Source organism: Colias philodice, chromosome 7, assembly GCF_061535455.1.
Source record: "Colias philodice isolate Cphi_HAF_F1 chromosome 7, ilColPhil1 Martin Lab GWU primary, whole genome shotgun sequence".
Lineage (NCBI taxonomy): Eukaryota > Metazoa > Arthropoda > Insecta > Lepidoptera > Pieridae > Colias > Colias philodice.
Window position 1 is genome coordinate 2,848,955 of NC_143092.1, and position 18,817 is coordinate 2,867,771.

The following is an 18,817-nucleotide window of genomic DNA, read 5'->3' on the forward strand; positions in this document are numbered from 1 at the left end:
ACGTCTTGAGATCTAAGGTTAATTAGTTAGGACACGTGTTTAAGACATTATTTCTTATCGGTTCATATTTAGAATCCATACTATAATATTATAAATGCGAAAGTAACTCTGTCTGTCTGTCTGTTACTCAATCACGCCTAAACTACTGAACCAATTTTTATGAAATTTGGTATGGAGATATTTTGATACCCGATAAAGGACAAAGGCTACTTTTTATCCCGGGAAAATGACGCAATCCCGGAAATCCCACGGGAACGGGAACTATGCTGGTTTTTCTTTGACTGCGCGGGCGAAGCCGCGGGCGGAAACCTAGTAGTATATAATTTAAACGAACCATTGTATTAAATAATTAGAAATACGTATTATAATAAAAATTAGAGCTACAGAACAATAAAATATTATTATGAAGTTTCCCTTTCAATTGTTATGATACCTTTCCTGTAACAATTGAAAAAATAACCTTAAAATCGTATCATTGCTGAATAGAGTAGCAGAAAAGATTAGCAGCATTTAGGTCAAAAGAAGCATTAATCAAATTAAAAGATATCGAACGTTTTGTGCCACCGTGGCGGAGGAACGTTCGTTTCGGCCTTGAAATTAAAGCTAAATAAATAGATATACACGCGTGGCGTCAATAGCTAGTTTATTCTGAATAATTTGAGTGAATTCTCAAACGTTCGGCACACTGACCCACTGACTGACTGATAGACGAAGTTTGTCGAGTTGGCACTGAATCTGTTACAACAATGTGATAAGAATTCCAAAGATATAAAAAGATGCGTGTGTGTATTATGTGATTATGTAACGTACATAGATAATAAATTTTACAGTAGTAAATACTTATTGCTAAGTGGCTTATCGGTTCTACGCGATTGTAGGTATTACTTCGACATGTTATACTTATACGTGATTAGTTTAATTAGAACATATTTTCTTACTTCACTATTTAATATATTAGGTAGGTCATTATGGAATAGCCTTCCCGCGGCGACATTTCCTAATGGCTACAACTTGAGTGTCTTCAAGAAGAGAGTGTACCTCCACCTTAAAAAGTCGGCAACGCATCTGCAGAAGCCCCTGTAGATGAATATGGGCGGTAGACTGGCATTCCACAAGCCCGTTTGCCCACTCAATAGTAGCTCAATTATAAATTCAACGTGTCGTAGTACTAATTTTAGTTAAAAAATAAAAAGATGGCGCATCGGAGATTATAATTTCATTGTCCTTCACCAATGTTAAATGTATTCATAAGAAATGTAACCAGTGATTCAATATTATATTGAAAAGTCTACGCTATATTAAAATGCCAATAACCCGCATTTCCCAGGCATCTCATATTTCTAACAATAATTTCGCTCGACCGATACTCCCGTTACTCAATAGTCAATACAGGTTCCATTTGAATACTAAAGGTCACTCCAGTGACGTCAGCACTCAGTCCTATCTTGATATTTCGGCTTCAGCATTGCTACACGTTTATCTAAGACTTATAAAAATTAAGATAATAAATCGTCGCATAAATGACACGCTCGTCGAAAAAATAATTTATTCACCAAGGAAATATATCTCTTCTTTTATGTTTAACAGCCGATTGACCTTTCAGTGTATTATCTAAATATTAATTTTAATATTGTACATTATTATAAAATAGCACGTTTGTTAAATTCTTCTTGTAGATATAAGATACGCCGATATCCAAATATTTTGACATCATCTTTATTGCGACGAAGAATTTTATTCATTGTCTCAGCTATTGCACGCCTCATAAGCGAAGCGTTGAGGTGGGTACTACTGTCACTTCGCGCAAAACATCTGATTTTTCAAACTTAAAATGTCTTTATGTATCATACATTGCACTTGTAAGATAATACATACACACACATATTAAGAAAAAACACTATTTTTAACGTTCATGATATTTTTGATGTCATTTTTGTTATTTAAACTAGTTAAAAAACAGTTTAAAAAAGTTCTGTCTTGGACGTCCGTGTGTCTGTATGTGCGGATCCTTTTTCTTGTTAACACGATAGCGACCGAAATACTTTACTAATCGAGTCTTTTTTTTTCTCTTACGCTTGAGTATGCTCAGGAATAGAACCCTTTCATTTTTCAGGGTCTGATTCGATGTGGTTTAATTGTTATTAAATAAACAAAAATAATAATTAATAAATATTTATTATAAAAAAATTATGAGGCGTGCACTTTTGGATTTTCCAAATTATTTTGAGATTATGAATGCGAAAGTATTGTAGGAACCTATTTTATATTTTCCCTTTTCACGCCTAGACTAGCCAAGTGTTTGTTTTGAAGTTTGGTAGCTAGGTACCTACTAGCACAGATTAGATACTAGCTACTAGTCCGTATCTTTATAGCAAAATTCATTTGACACATATGCTGATTGACTGATGTACTGGGAACAAGATTAAAAAAAAAAGGTAATTTTTGTGAGATAAACTAACCATAGACGTAGCAAACAATTACCTACCAAAAACATCTAAGCCGGTCTCAATTTAAATTTAAAACACATGTACTTACAACCAACGTAACAAAAATGTTAACAATTTGTGCGGAATTGATGTAAAAAACGCTACAAATCGATGTAGAGCACATTTTAGATTGAGCTAGGTTAGTAACAAGCAATGTTATAATACGTCATCCACTCTGATACCAACAGCATGGAGCCATCGATGAAATGAGGAAAATGACGTAATTCTTATAAACGGTGAACTGAACAGGAAGTCAAAACAAAAATAGAAACGACCTCAGATACTGTAAATGATATTTTTATACTAAAAATGCACTTATTGGAATCCTATTAACCTAGGCCCTAGGGTCTAGTCCATGTCTAGTCACTAGTGTTAACTAGGAAATAAATTATCTAAAATGCAGTTCGGTAGAGAAATCGCTACCAGTTTAAATGAGAATGTGTGGAAATACCCAATGGGAATACCATAGCGCATAGGTGGGTTAAAACTTAAAACCTAGACCGTCATTGAATAAACAAAAATTTACGATAAAATGTTGGAGACGATCAATGAAAACAGTTACATGAAATATTGTATTTCAGTAAGCATGTGTTTACATTAGAACAACAATGTTGTCATTTGATTGAAATCTAACACCAAAGGAATTGAAATAATGTCTCATAAGAACTTGCCTGACCACTCCTACTACAAATATATATACCTACATAGATATGTTTGTTTGCAAGTTATCCGATAAACAGGATATAACATTACGAGACATAATTAACAAAATATATGGAACCTTAATGACGTCAAGAGTACCATAACATAACGTAGGGATTTACCGTAATAACATTGTTACGAGAACAACCAAAAATGTAGGTAGGTAGTTTATCTGGGTAAAAATATCAGAAAAATTACGACACAATGTTTGCGTTTACCTCCTTGACGTGTACTTACGCTCGTTGCGTAATATATTGTATTTAGGATAATAATGGGCGAATGTACGATGAGAAAAATTGATAGGGTTGCTGAAATGGATGGGCAGACGTTTTATATGAGCCGATTGGATAACGGCATGCATTATTTACTCCCATAATTTATTATTAATTTAGGAAAAATGTAGAAAGTGTGAGTGTGTCACACCTAATATTTTTAAATCAATAGGTTTACATCAATAATTGTTACGATGTCATAATAGCAAATGGCGCTACACGGCGCCGCACAAAAGTATAAACGACGCTACATTCTATGACGTACAACGCAGTAACACTCAATGATAACTACTCTAATGAAGATGACAAACAAAATTTACGTAAAAAAATACAAAGGGCCGTCGTTTATTAAGATGCAAATGGCCTTGCTTATGATAATTTGTACATTGTATAAAACATGTTATGGTTGTGAAAAAAAATGCAATAAAATCTTATAAGCTTAATATTATAATGAAATTAAACAATATTTCTTATACCTACCTATATTAAAAAATTGAAAATTAAAATGTAAGTGAAGGAAAACATTAATTAGCCGTGGTCATTATTATAATTAACTAGCGGTCCGCCCCGGCTTCGCCCGTGGTACATAATATTTACGTTTTCTCTACATAAGAACCATCCTCGTACTTCAAGGAATATAATAAAAAAAGAATTATCGAAATCGGTTCAGCCGTTCTCGAGTTATGCGCTTACCAACACATTTTGCGATTCATTTTTATATATAAGATTTACATTGTTCAGGACTTTTTCCGTAAAATTTAATTCTGCATACCTACTGAATATTTCACATGCAATTCTAAATAAAAAATTAAATTAAATAACAAATTTGATATTGTTAAATTAATTAAGTAGTGCCTATGGTATGCCTAGGTATTTGTTGTATAACTAAAATTTTACAACCATAATATGATACATACTTACATCATGAAAGAAATCACACTACGCAGAACAGTTATCTTTTTATAATATGGTATGTTGCCTTGAAAATATTCTTTTATCAGATTAGGAAAATGTATTGATGCTATTGTCCAATATCTCAAACAGCTCAAATTGAGTTTACAATGTCTGAGAGATTAGACAAAAATATAATTAGTCAAATTTAAACTAGAGCATGACACCGCAGTCAATTTATTTTTAGGTTCCCAATAGGAAGTGTTAAACAGAATGTAGGTCATGTTAAGGTCTCCACTGTTAACGACATTACCATAGACTATCTTTAAATTCTTTAGATTGTGATAAATTAAGACTGTTTAATTGTTTATGCAATATCATGGTCGTCAAGGTTGATAAATGCAACTAAAAAAAATCTACTCTAATACTCACAAGGATTAGTTGTTGTTCAAAGTCCATACAATAAAATATTGTGGATTCGATTTTAATGTTATGGCTAATCAAAATACCTAGCAACGTAAGTAACGCGAAAATAGCGACGCGTGGACGATAATGTGATGTAACAACGATTACCATGTGTTTTTGTGTTCATTGGGTCAGTGGTGGCGTCAACAACGTGTTGCTAGGAAACTAGGGGTTTTGGAAGTACGGAATACTGAGTGCGGCCGCGTGCGTCGCAACTAGCCTCTCTACGTGGAACCTCCGCGTGCCCACACCGTATGCACGTGCTGACACGCATTTCTAAGGGCCATTACATAACTGCAGGGACACCGAACGTCCCCGAGCATGCCGTGGACATTACAAATAAGATGCGAATACGACTCGTTCCATTTTTAGAAAGAGCGAATCCGACAGCGTCTCTACTATACTCGTGCGTCCCGTCACATTTTTAGAACCGCATGTAAACGATACTGCACACCCCACGCTGTTTTGAACACGCGCAACGTGATATCCAATCAATGCTCATCAAGGAACAAAATCCAAAATGCGTATATAAATGTTAATGCGTCGTCTTCATCTATCCATTTATTTTCGAATTGCACAACAGAAAAAATGCTTCTGATATTTACAAAAATTCTCGGCAATAACAATTTCTATGTATCATTAACTTACCTTTGTATGTTTATCGCACTAATTAAAATTTAATAACAATAAACAGCATAACGCTGTCTCCGTTGTTAAAATCAACACTCAACAAACACCTCAACACCCAATCAATTCATAAACTAAAGAGTAACCTACATAAATAAACATATGATTTTGATATTGGCAAAATTGTCTATGGTAGATAGAAATGTCAAAATGAAAATAAAGCAAAAAACAAACAGTTAGGTAAGTTATAGATAATCGAAGGTTAAATCGGCACGTTTAAAAATTATAATAAGACAATATTGAATGTGAAATTGCGTTTTAATATGTTCGAAATGTAGATCGAGAAAAATTTACCTATTTTTGTGAGGTAGTATTATTTTTCCTTAGTATTTTTCATTGTATATATTATACTACCTATAGAGTGCGAACAACGAAGTGGGAACAGTTCTCCTGTCTTATCGAAATTTATCTGACTTGTGGATTTTCCTGACTTATAGAAATTTTTGCGGCAAAGAAAAATTTTCCTCACGTATAGAAATTTTCCTGGCTTATAGAATTTTTATTGGCGTAAATAATTTTTCCTGAATTATACAAATTTTGCTGGCTTATAGAAATTTTGCTGGCTTATAGAAATTTTCCCGGCTTATAGAAATTTTCCTGACGTATAGAAATTTTCCCGACGTATAGAAATTTTCCGGGCGTATAGAAATTTTCCCAACGTATTTAAATTTTCCTGGCGTATAGAAATTTTCCGGACTTATACAAATTTTTCCCGGCGTATATAAATTTCCTGGCGTATAAAAATTTTCCTGACGTATAGAAATTTTCCTGGCTTATAGAAATTTTCCTGACGTATAGTAATTTTCCTGGCTTATAGAATTTTTCCTGGCGTATATAATTTTTCCTGACATACAAATTTTTCCCGACGTATATAAATTTTCCTGGCGTATAAAAATTTTCCTGGCTTATAGAAATTTTGCTGGCTTATAGAAATTTTCCTGACGCATAGAAATTTTCCTGGCTTATAGAATTTTTCCTGGCGTATAGAAATTTTCCTGACTTATACAAATTTTTCCCGACGTATATAAATTTTCCTGGCGTATAAAAATTTTCCTGACGTATAGAAATTTTCCTGGCTCATAGAAATTTTCCTGACGTATAGAAATTTTCCCGACGTATAGAAATTTTCCTTGTTCATAGAAATTTTCCTGGCGTATAGAAATTTTCCTTTCTTATGGAAATTTTCCAGCTTATAGAAATTTTCCTGGCGTATAGAAATTTTCCTTTCTTATGGAAATTTTCCAGCTTATAGAAATTATCCCGACTTATAGAAATTTTCCTTATAGAAATTTTTGCGGCAAAGAGAAATTTTCTTCACGTATAAAAAATTTTCCTGGCTTATAGAATTTTTCCTGGCCTATATAATTTTTCCTGACTTATACAAATTTTCCCGACGTATATAACTTTTCCTGGCGTATAGAAATTTTCCTGACGTATAGAAATTTTCCAGCTTATAGAAATTTTCCTTTCTTATGGAAATTTTCCTGTCTAATAGAAATTTTCCTGGCGTATAGAAATAGAAATTTTTGCGGCAAAGAGAAATTTTCCTCACGTATAGAAATTTTCCAGGCTTATAGAATTTTTCCTGGCGTATATAATTTTTCCTGACTTATACAAATTTTTCCGACGTATATAAATTTTCCTGGCATATAGAAATTTGCAAATTCAATGGCCCGTAAAAAAATAAAATCACATCTTCTTATATATAAAAATGAATCGCAAAATGTGTTGGTAAGCGCATAACTCGAGAACGGCTGAACCGATTTCGATAATTCTTTTTTTATTAGATTCCTTGAAGTACGAGGATGGTTCTTATGTAGAGAAAACGTAAATATGTACCACGGGCGAAGCCGGGGCGGACCGCTAGTGAGAAATAAAAATCTGTTTGGCCTTAGATTAAGGATTGGTCTCCACTATCTTTAGATCTTTGAATGGATTATAAAAAGGAATTTAATTATTTTAAAGCCAAAAAGATAAACTTACCCAGTATGTTCACAAATTCAATGGCCATGTTTGGTGGCGTTTCATATAATAAAAATATTCATTGGAAATAATTATTTTTTTTTGTTGTAGTACAAGTGTTGTACAATGTCTAAGAAATATTTATTTTTGTATCTGGCTACATAAAATGCTATTGACTTGTGAATTGTAGGTAACCAAAAAGAAGAAAACACGTTAAAATTGACGTGGACGATAGTAGCTGGCTTAAATAGAAAACTCAATAATGTACGCGAATTTCTAATAATTGTACTATCGAGGAAGAATAAATCAGTTGAAATACATTACTTAATGTGATTAAGAAATAAATATGGCTTTACATTTCGTAAGTTCATAGTTTTATTAAAATATCAGTGCGTATTTACAATCGGTAATATTCTTCGATCTGTTTTCAGTCAGTTTTCATATATATTTTTACAAATTTTACAGAAAATGTATGGTGTGGTGTGTTCCGTGTTATTATCTCTATTATTAAGTCAAAATGTGGATGCAGCGGCGGTCATATCCATTGATTTTGGATCGGAATGGATGAAGATCGGAATTGTTTCGCCGGGAGTACCTATGGAAATAGTGCTCAATAAAGAATCAAAGCGGAAAACGCCAGCTGTTGTTGCGTTTAGAGATGGTGTAAGAACATTCGGTGAAGATGCGGTAACCGTTGGAGTACGATTCCCGAAGAATTCGTATAAATATTTGCTCGATCTATTGGGCAAACCATTTGATCACCCATTAGTGAAAGCCTACAGGTATGAATCTAATAAGTACCGTTACCTACTTTGACGTGTTTCAACTTTGGCGGCTTTGTGTGATAAAATGTGCTTGAGTTTTACTTTTACCAGGCTTTTTTGGATGCATTATCAGTAAGAATGACTTGGCAAGAATTTTTTAACAAAAGTACGATTGCAATTATATTTTAAAATAAATCATATTCATTTATTTATACTTCGAATTTAGAGAACATTTTGGAAACATCTATATAAATCTGACTTATTATGATAATAATGATAATGTGAATAAATTATTAGAGGGAATAAAAAAATAGTTGGTTCAAAATAATTTATAGGTTAGACTGTTACATGTTTTATAACTTGTTCCTCATTGTAGAGAGCGCTTCCCATACTATGAGATGGTGGCTTCAGAACGAGGCACACCAGAGTTCATTCATGATGAGAACACAAGATTTACACCTGAAGAGCTGGTAGCTCAGTTACTTGGAAAAGCTAAGGAGTTCGCTGAAATTAGCCATGGTAAGTTCTTAGAATATTTCTCATCTATATGTTCAACTAAATCAGTTCTATTTTCACAGTAGGGAATAAAACTAAGGATGGTGAGCAATAAGATAACTAATTAGGAGTTTAAAAATTTTGACAGCTAAAATTTCCAGTCATCCTGTGGTTGAATGTTTCCACGAACATGTGATTTAGACAAAATTAAATTATGTTAATTTTAGGTTGATAGTGAATTATTGAGTCAGATATTGATTACATATCTAGTTCTTTGATTAAGGTATAAACTTTCAAGCTAGAATCATTTGAAATTTTTGGAATAATAAATCAAACTAATAAAATTAATTGATAGTGAATAAGATTTTGAATCTCATAAAAAGTTTTATGCCTGATAAATACATTGTAATAAATAGGAAATTTCTGGGTACATAAAAAAAAGTAGGATTTCAATATGATGTTACAATAGCTACTATAATATAAATAGAAGTATTAATGCACAAATTCACGGTTAAATTAGATTTGAAAGTAGGCATTAAACATTGTGATTATTACTTATTTAATGGTGTTCCGCATGGATAGGAAATTCCAGAATTTTCTTTACAGCATTTAATTATCTATAATATAAAAATGAATCGCAAAATGTGTTGGTAAGCGCATAACTCGAGAACGGGTGGACCAATTTCGATACTTAATTCTTTTTTTATTATATTCCTTGAAGTACCAGGATGGTTCTTATGTAGAGAAAACATAAATATGTACCACGGGCGAAGCCGGGGCGGACCGCTAGTTTTATATAAAAATAGTTTCAACACCAACAAGTTAGTTTAAAATTTTATAATCTTTACAGGTCAACCAATTACCGAGTGTGTTATAACTATACCTGGTTACTTCAACCAAGCGGAACGCAGGGCTATGAAAGAAGCCGCCACATTGGCTGGCTTGAATGTGCTGCAATTGATCAATGATTATACAGCTATTGCTATTAACTATGGAATATTCCGGAGAAAGGTAAGAATGTATTTCTATGTCTCATGGAAATAAGCATTTAAATAGAATTTTTAGAGGACATTTTTTACAAGACATTGTCTATTTCAAAAATATGGGTTTACTAGATTTCCGCCCGCGGCTTCGCCCGCGTTAGCAAAGGAAAACCCGCATAGTTCCCGTTCCCGTGGGATTTCCGGGATAAAAACTATCCTATGTGTTAATCCAAGTTACCCTCTATATGTGTGCTAAATTTCATTGTAATCGGTTCAGTAGTTTTTACGTGAAAGAGTAACAAACATCCATACATCCATACATCCATACATCCTTACAAACTTTCGCCTTTATATATTAGATATATTTCTTTTTAGTTCTTGCCATGGTTTTTAAAATATTATTGAATGTAATGTAATGTCATTACTTGCTGCTTTTTATATATTAAATGATTTTAAAAAGGCATATTATTTTTATTCTGAAATATAAAACAACTTTTTTTTAGGAAATTAATGAAACAGCATGGCACACACTGTTCTTCGACATGGGAGCGGCGTCAACCAAGGCAGCTCTGGTTGAATACAAAACAGTGAAAACAAAGGAAAAGGGCTATGTTGAAACTGTGCCGCAGTTGCAAGTTATCGGCGTTGGTTTTGATAGGTATGTTCTGTGATGGAGTTAAATTTAATTCTTTTGCAAGTTTTAAGTTGTATGAGATTATAACAAGTTGTTCTGAAGGATTACTGCAATAAATTCACAATTTAAAGTCATCTGTTAATTCATTATTTTTTCGTTTCTCTAACCGATTTCAAATAAACATCAATTCGTATTGTATCAGCAGTCGTAGCACTAGGTTATAACCACAGAACAGTAAAAACATATAGAAGTGCTGTAATGTCTAATTAGTATGAAAACCAGTGTCGCCAAACCCACACATTTAAACCGATAGTTATACAGTTCACTACAAGTAAACTATGCCTTTGATTGGACAGCTTAATTTGAGTAAAAACTGACTTAGGTTATAAATTCAGCATTTCAATATGTACCCTAACGCACCATGTTACGGTTTATTTTAGTATATAACATCCCTAGGTATATTAGCTGTTTTGTTTCTCATTGCACAGAAATTCCAAATTCGAAAACATTCAGCTACTCCACAACAGAGGGCGTTAGTTTTCGATAGATATAAATTTGAAACGCAACACATAGAGATAAGGTTGAAATTTGTGTCACTCAACATTAATGACATTAACTTGATATTTATCTGAGGGATGTCAGCCTTGTTATCGATAATTCACAAATAAATATTTTTTGTGTATTTTTTTTTCTTTCTTTTATATGAGTATAGTATAATGCGTCACATTTTGGAGTATGTTTATTACTACTAAGTACGTCTTTTTATATTATTATTATTAAATAAAAAACGGAATAGAATAGTATAAATCTATATTTACAAAATACAAACAGAAAATATGCATTATTTTAAATCTTGGAACTGCTGTAGGTTTGATGTATCGGTGGCCTTTGTTAGACCGCTTAGTACTGTTCGGCATCCAGTTAACTCGTCACGTTGCATTTATCCTTTTCTCTTTTAAATTAGCCTCTTTGGGAAATCTATAAATAAATTAGACAAATGAAAGCTAAGGAAAAATAAAATAAAATTTAATATTTATAATGTTTGTCTTTTCTAAAGTATCGATACTGTCGATATGCACCACAAGCATCACTAAAGCGAAATTCGTTTGTTTATTACAATAATATTCCAGAAAGTCTTGTTTGCTGTTCAATCTATAATAGTACTAATTTCTTATGGATTAAGGTTCATTTTGACTAGATATTTGTATACAATTTTGACAAATTACGACAAGCGAAGTTATAACATAAAATATAATTAAAATAAATTAAAATAAGACTTACCGACGGTATGAAATGCCTTCATTGCTGATATTATTTCGTCTGCTATCATTTTTGCACTCTTTATACCGAACAACACGTCCTAATTAATGAATAAATATGGAAAAAAGGTTTGACAGCTGACAACCGACTCGAATATTTTTCTGCGCACAACTGAGAGCAAGTTAGGTGATCTAAACTTATCATTGACACGTGGGCCACGCCCACATCACACTTCTATCTACTTTACTGTTCTGTGGTTATAACAGAAACTCGAATGCTAACAACAAAAAAAAAATCTTATAATATAAAAATGAATCCCAAGATGTGTTGGTAAGCGCATAACTTGAGAAGGGCTGAACCGATTTCGTTACTTCTTTTTTTTATTATATTCCTTGAAGTACGAGGATGGTTCTTATGTAGAGAAAACGTAAATATGTACCACGGGCGAAGCCGGGGCGGACTGCTAGTACTTTAATAAATTCAGTTAAACAAATGGAAATGACACAAAAGATTAATTATATTACAGAACTCTTGGTGGTTTGGAAATGACATTACGTCTTCGTGAACACCTCATCAAATCTTGGGAGGCCAACGGTGGGGGTGATGTTAGGGCTTCGCCCCGCGCTATGGAGAAGTTGATGCGCGAAGCAGAGCGTCTGAAGATTGTTCTCTCGGCTAATTCTGAACACTATGCGCAGATTGAAAGCCTATTGGACGATAAGGACTTCAAGTTATTGGTATGTTTTTGTTGTAAAAATGCGTTTATGAGCGTTTCGTATTGGATAGAGTGTTTGGCTCATTCTTGTATGTAATTAATGATTGGATAGGAATGAATGAATAGGAAAGGTTTGGTCGTAGAAACTTCACATTATCAACTGATTAACAAAATTCATTTAATAGTAATAAATGTGTAAAATTTTTACTTCTCTTTGCTGCATTTAAGAATTATATTTCCAACACAATAATATAATTTTGGCGAAATTTTCCGTATAAATTTTATAACAGGAAATAATATAGTAAATAATAATAACAACAAATTAAATATATAAAACTTGTGAAAATGATTACTGAAGTTTTTTACATCACTGCAATACACTGAATTGAATTGAATTGTTTTACCATTTGAAGAGCAATGGAGAATGTTCACTAATTTTGATTATTAGCATTCCATATTCTCTGTCAAAAATAAAAAATACTAGTGAAAAAATTACTTCGATACGTCAATTAGTTTCCGATTTAGAAGTAAAACAAGTTGTAAACGCCCGGTGATGGTGTGACGTCACACCACAACACGCTCAATCTGGCTCACTCAGTCCGCTAGCGATCGCGCGCCCGTGCCGTCGAAATTATAATTAAATACTTTTAAAAATGTCCAATCCAAATACCAGAAAATCATGTGTTGTTCCTAAATGTAAAAATACAACTACCAATTCGCCAGATAAGTTGTTTTTTATAGTTGCAAAGGACGTAAACAAAAAATGGTCAGAGGTGCAAAACCTTTGGTGTCAGAATTTTCCGTGTTCTTACATAGTAAGTACTACATATTATAATATTTTGAGAACATTGCAGCTGTTTTGTGTTATCCTTTGTTTTCTATACAAGTTTTAATCTATACTAGACTGTGCTTCTGCTCTGCTCGTATGGGCTAAGTATAGGTAGATGGCTAGTAAGATTTTTTCTTGTTTTAAGTTGAGAATGATATGGAGAACTATACTAAAATATAAGTTGGTTGGGGGAAGAATTAAACAAAAACAGGGTATAGTTCCACACAAATTCAAATGTCAACAGGAAAATGAAGATAAACCTCAGAGATCAGCAGTGCAAAAACGCAATCGTATAGAATATTTTGAGAAACTATTAAATAAAGATGAAACTTTGGCATGACTGTTATTTTATTAAACGAATAATAATTACTATTATTGGACTATTAACGAAATTCGCGGACGAAAACCCATCAAAATACTGCGCAAGCTATAACACCTACTACAGCGCTGCCGACTTGATACGCGCGGGGGCGCGGCCGCGCGGCGCGTTGTGACGTGACGTCACAAGCGGTCACGTGACTATTAGCGGGACTCGATATTTTTCGAAACTTTGAATGCGTATAAAATCAAAACTACTTGGTATTTTTGACTACGACAAAAACTAGTGTATTTGTATACATACAGGCTTTACTGAGACACAATTTCAAGGGATTTGGCATACCTAGTAACATTCTTCATTCTTTGAAAGTGTTATTTGTTTTTGATTTCTTGGTTGTTTCCATTGTTATGTATTCTAAACATTGAGATTTTTCTTTGAACCCATGTTTACATACCTTAATTAATTATTGAATAAGCTTACTATATTAACAGCAATAGCCTTTTCATCTACACTAATATTATAAAGAGGAAAACTTTGTTTGTTTGTTTGTTTGATTGTAATGAATAGGCTCATAAACTACTGGACCGATTTTAAAAATTCTTTCACCATTCGAAAGCTACATTATCCACGAGTAACATAGGCTAGGTTTTATCCCGGAAATCCCACGGGAACGGGAACTATGCGGGTTTTTCTTAGAAAACGCGGGCGAAGCCGCAGGCGGAAAGCTAGTTATTTAATAATTTTAATTCTGTATGAGTGCCTATTAGATATTTTATCATACATACATTTTTGTTATTCACTAAAGTTAAAAAAATAGTTATAGATAAAACCGTAACTATTGTTTTACAAAACAATAACATTTATCAAAACTTTATTCTTTCAGGTAACCCGCGCAGACCTAGAAGCCCTATGCACAGATCTATGGGACAGAGTATCTAACGTGATTCAACGAGCCATTTCTTCAGCGGGTGGTTCAGGAGCCGGTGCCAAAGTGATTGTGGCCGGTGGAGCGTCCAGAGTACCCGCAGTACTAGAGGCTTTGCGTAAAGCTGCTGGTGTCGAACCACACAAGTCTATCAATGCTGATGAAGCCGCTACTATGGGAGCTGTCTATAGGTTAGTTAGTCTGTGTTGATGTTTTTGTATGTAAAGTGATAGTGGCCGGTGGAGCGTCCAGAGTACCTGCAGTACTAGAGGCTTTACGCAAGGCAGCTGGTGTGGAACCACACAAGTCTATCAATGCTGATGAAGCCGCTACTATGGGAGCTGTCTATAGGTTAGTTAGTCTATGTTTATGTTTTGTATGTGGTCAAGGTGATTGTGGCCGGTGGAGCGTCCAGAGTACCCGCAGTATTAGAGGCTTTGCGTAAAGCTGCTGGTGTCGAACCGCATATTAAGTCTTTCAATGCTGAGCTGTCTATTAGTTAGGTTAGTTAGTCTGTGGAAATAATGTTCTTGTATTGGATTCCACCAAATGAATGTCCTCAGCTATTATAATTTGAAGCAATTGGTTTTTGTGAGATTTTGTTGAATAGATCGTAATGCTTTACAACAATAAAAATGTTTATCATGCAAATCTATACTAATATTATAAAGAGGAAAAGTTTGTAATTATGTATGATTGTATGTATGTATGTACCTATGGTTATCACGCATAAACTACTGGACCGATTTCAATGAAATTTAGCACACATAAAGAGGGTAATTTGTATTAATACATAGGCTTGGTTTTATCCCGGAAATCCCACGGGAACGGGAGATACGCAGGTTTTTCTTTAAAACGCGGGCGAAGCCGTGGGCGGAAAGCTAGTGTATAATAAACTCGATTGAAATCACATTATTATTTTTAATTTATTCAGGGCTGCATCTCTCGCTACGGGTTATAAGGTCGCTGCTCTGAATGTACGTGATGCTGTATTGCTGCCCGTTCAAGTTGTTTTCACCAGGAATGTTGATGGAAATGATAAATTGGTAAGTATTTTATTGTTTAATTGTTGAAATTCATTTGATAATTATTTATGTCGTAGTTCAAAGCAAAATATTATATGGCTTTGTTTCATTTCAGGAAGAGGTAAGAATTTTATTATATTAATGGTGAATTGTGATTTTTTGAAAGGGGTTTTAAAATTGCTACAAATTGTACTGTATTTTTCTATTTTTCCTAATACAATATTTTTGTTACTTACAGATCAGGAGGACACTTTTCGGCCCAATGAATCCCTATCCACAAAAGAAAGTTATCACCTTCAACAAACATACAGACGACTTCAGTTTCAATGTAAACTACGCGGAATTAGACCACATTCCTTCCAATGAACTCAATTTGATTGGCCCATTGAATCTTTCACAAGTCGTCCTAAGTGGAGTCAACGAAGCATTGAACAAGAACACAGGAGAAAATGTTGAGAGTAAAGGCATTAAAGCACACTTTAATATGGACGACTCTGGTTTATTGAATCTAGTGAATGTTGAATTCGTAGCTGAAAAGACAGTGACGGAAGATGAAGACAAAGATAGCACGCTCTCAAAGATTGGAAGCACTATTAGCAAACTTTTCGGTTCAGACTCAGAACTTCCCGACAAACCAGACCTTAAACCCGAGGAACAACCGCAAGAACCAGAGAAGAATGAAACAACAAAGGCCAATGAAACTAAAACCGAAAAACAAAACGCTACCGAACCCGAGACAAAGCCCAAACCAAAAATAGTCGTGTTGAAAGAACCCATCAAGTCTGAGGAGCAAATACTTAATTTGCTACCATTGACTCCAGAACAATTCAAAACTTCTAAGACAAAGATTATTGAATTACACAACATTGATAGGAAGCGCATTGAAAGAGAAACGGCACTAAATAACTTGGAAGCGTTTGTGGTTGATGCACAAATGAAGGTAGATATGGAAGAATACGCTGAATGTGGAACTCCAGAACAAATTGAAGAAATCAAAAAAATGTGCAACGAAGTTTCCGAGTGGCTGTACGATGACGGTTACGATGCACAAACTGAAATGTTCGAAGAGAAACTGAACAATATCAAGGAAAAGACCAATTCGATATTCTACAAACACTGGGAGCATAAAGAAAGGCCTGACGCGGTCGCAGCTATACGTAGCATGCTCAACAATTCCCAGGAATTCTTGAAAATGGCAAAGAATTACACTAAAGAAGCTAATGTCGATAGAGATGTGTTCACCCAAGTAGAAATTACAGTTTTGGAAAAGAAAATTGAAGAAACTGAAGCGTGGTTGAGCAAATCTATCAAGGAACAAGACGCGCTGAAGAAGAATGAAGATATTAAACTGACAGTTGAAAGCATAAGGGAGAAGATAACGAATTTGGACCGCGAAGTCAAATATTTGCTTAACAAATTAAAGATTTGGCGGCCAAAGAAGGTCAAGAAGGAAGAAAATAAGACAGAAACTGTGATAGAGTCAGAGAATTCTGAGAAAACGGAGACACAGGAAGAAAAACCGGCTGATTCTGATGCAGAATCGGTTGCACAAGAACCAGAAAAATCGACTGAAAAAGAGGCCGAAACTACAGAAATACCGCAGTTAGATAGTAATAGTGAACATTCCGAGTTATAATGTTGAGGAGTAATTTAATTTATTTAGTATAATTTATTTTCTACGTGATAGGGCGTTCGTTTTTTGTATCGTAGTCGAAGCACAAGGGTTTTTCTACGTTGATTTTGTCATTGTTGATGTGCTATTTGTTATAACATGTTGTTATATAGAAAACAGGTGAAGAAGTCATCCTTGCAATTATTTTTGGCGACAATCAGTCTATAGGTTTAATATATTTACCATTTGCAAGAATTTCAATAATTAGATTTTATTTGTATATATTTTTGGTCATAACGTGTTGGTTTATCGGTATTCTTTTAAGTACTAATAGAGTACAAAAAACGAACACGCCCAATGTAACCCAGGCTTAACTCAACTGCAGTTTCACTTTTTTATTTATCCATATCTGTACCAAAATGTTGCACATTCGGACTGAATTTAATAGATTATTTGCGTCTTGTATTTTTGATCTTTTTATGGTTGTTGAAAATGAGGAATTATATGACCCCAAGGAATTTTTCATTATTGTATGTTAAAATGTGGATTGAACTGATTGTCTATTTATCTATGTGGCCGTATATAATCTTTCTTTAATAACTTTAACTAGTAAAGAGAATTTCCTTAAATTCTCGTAAATGATTCTGGATAGAATTAAATGACGTGATAGGTACAACGGTCTGTGAATGTTCAGTGTATTATGTAAGTGAGATTTAACAAGTACCCAGTCGCAAAGAAATTATAAATAAATTATTGGAAATTATTTGTTGTTTCATTTTGTATATCGTTAATTTAAACGTTACCTTTATATAGTCGATACTAAAAGCGTAATTTTTTCAACCAATCTCATTAGAAATATATTATGTAACTAATGAATCAGTGTAATTCAATATTGTATACGAAAGGAAAATATACATAATTCCCTTTGCGCTAATAAGTAATAACTTCTGTAAAAAGGGTTATTACAGAATTTAAAAATTAACAAAGGCCCGTAGGCAAACAAACCCCGTTACAAACAATAAACATTAATAATATCTCAAGATAATTAGAAATATTACCTACCCTAAGTGCCATTTCGGCGTCTGAATTAATGTTGCCACTTTAGCGTCGCAACTTCCCTCGAAGCTTCCCCTTTTTACATTCTTGATTGATTGACTTGCGCAAAATTGCTATAATTGAAACACAGAAAGAGGAATAGGGATTAATATTACAGAGGAACAATTAAAAAGAATTATAAGTTAACCTTATTAACCTTAACAGTATGTTTATAAGTTTCATTTCATAAGCAATAGAAAAATTTCAATACGGATCTGTTTTGCAGCACTTGTGGAATCAAGAGAGTGCAAAAAACATGAATTATGTAATTATCTATTTTATAAACATCCTATCTTTTAAAAACATGCTACAGGCACAGCCTACAATATTATGGTAAAATAAACTACCTACTTTATGAACTGAAAGTTCAACGCCCTTTGATTCAAGTTTGTTTTAACGTTTTTGTAATCTCGGTATTTAATTTAATGTGACATAAGGATTTACATAACAAACATAAACCGATCGCAGGGAACACGGTTACATACTGATAAATTAGATTCTATAAAGCAGCTATGTAAATATACAGTATTGTTTATTCTTATAGATAACGTTTTGTGGTAGCAACCCATGAGCTTAAAATAAGGCTTTGTTTACAATGAAGCAAGTTTAAGTCTAGAGAAGTACCTAATTAATCAAAGAAGTGGGAAAAACAATTTGATAAACAACTCTGATATATTATGCAGTTTTGTAAATTTA

The 18,817-nt window shown here is 33.5% G+C and overlaps 2 protein-coding genes and 1 long non-coding RNA gene across 3 annotated transcripts in view; 1 reads left to right on the plus strand and 2 right to left on the minus strand.

Annotated features, from left to right (window-relative positions):
• The window catches only part of LOC149486948 (forkhead box protein N3-like), a 37,889-nt gene extending 32,304 nt beyond the window's left edge, over positions 1 to 5,585 (minus strand). Inside the window, exon 1 of the mRNA XM_089697047.1 lies at positions 5,465 to 5,585. The gene's annotated coding sequence lies outside the window, so the exon portion shown is untranslated. The remainder of the gene's footprint in view (positions 1 to 5,464) is intronic.
• Positions 5,586 to 7,647: 2,062 nt separating this feature from the next.
• Positions 7,648 to 17,789, plus strand: Grp170 (hypoxia up-regulated Grp170 co-chaperone protein). The gene is made up of 9 exons (XM_089696975.1): positions 7,648 to 7,826; positions 7,931 to 8,247; positions 8,606 to 8,748; positions 9,575 to 9,735; positions 10,211 to 10,365; positions 12,128 to 12,338; positions 14,348 to 14,580; positions 15,324 to 15,435; positions 15,653 to 17,789. The coding sequence occupies exons 1-9, from the start codon at positions 7,812 to 7,814 to the stop codon at positions 17,048 to 17,050; spliced, it is 2,745 nt and encodes a 914-aa protein (XP_089553101.1). The 5' UTR covers positions 7,648 to 7,811; the 3' UTR covers positions 17,051 to 17,789.
• Positions 11,135 to 11,862, minus strand: LOC149486950 (uncharacterized). Its single transcript, XR_016315828.1, has 2 exons — positions 11,623 to 11,862; positions 11,135 to 11,319 (listed from the first exon to the last, which is right to left on the minus strand). It is a non-coding gene; the product is annotated as an uncharacterized LOC149486950 (long non-coding RNA).
• Positions 17,790 to 18,817: the final 1,028 nt, after the last annotated feature.

What these genes read in the sequence shown, in the direction of transcription:
- Grp170 (XM_089696975.1), top strand. An exon ending in ATGGAATATTCCGGAGAAAG is followed by an intron (nt 9,736 to 10,210) that starts GTAAGAATGTAT and finishes ACTTTTTTTTAG; the next exon opens with GAAATTAATGAAACAGCATG. An exon ending in ACTATGGGAGCTGTCTATAG is followed by an intron (nt 14,581 to 15,323) that starts GTTAGTTAGTCT and finishes TAATTTATTCAG; the next exon opens with GGCTGCATCTCTCGCTACGG.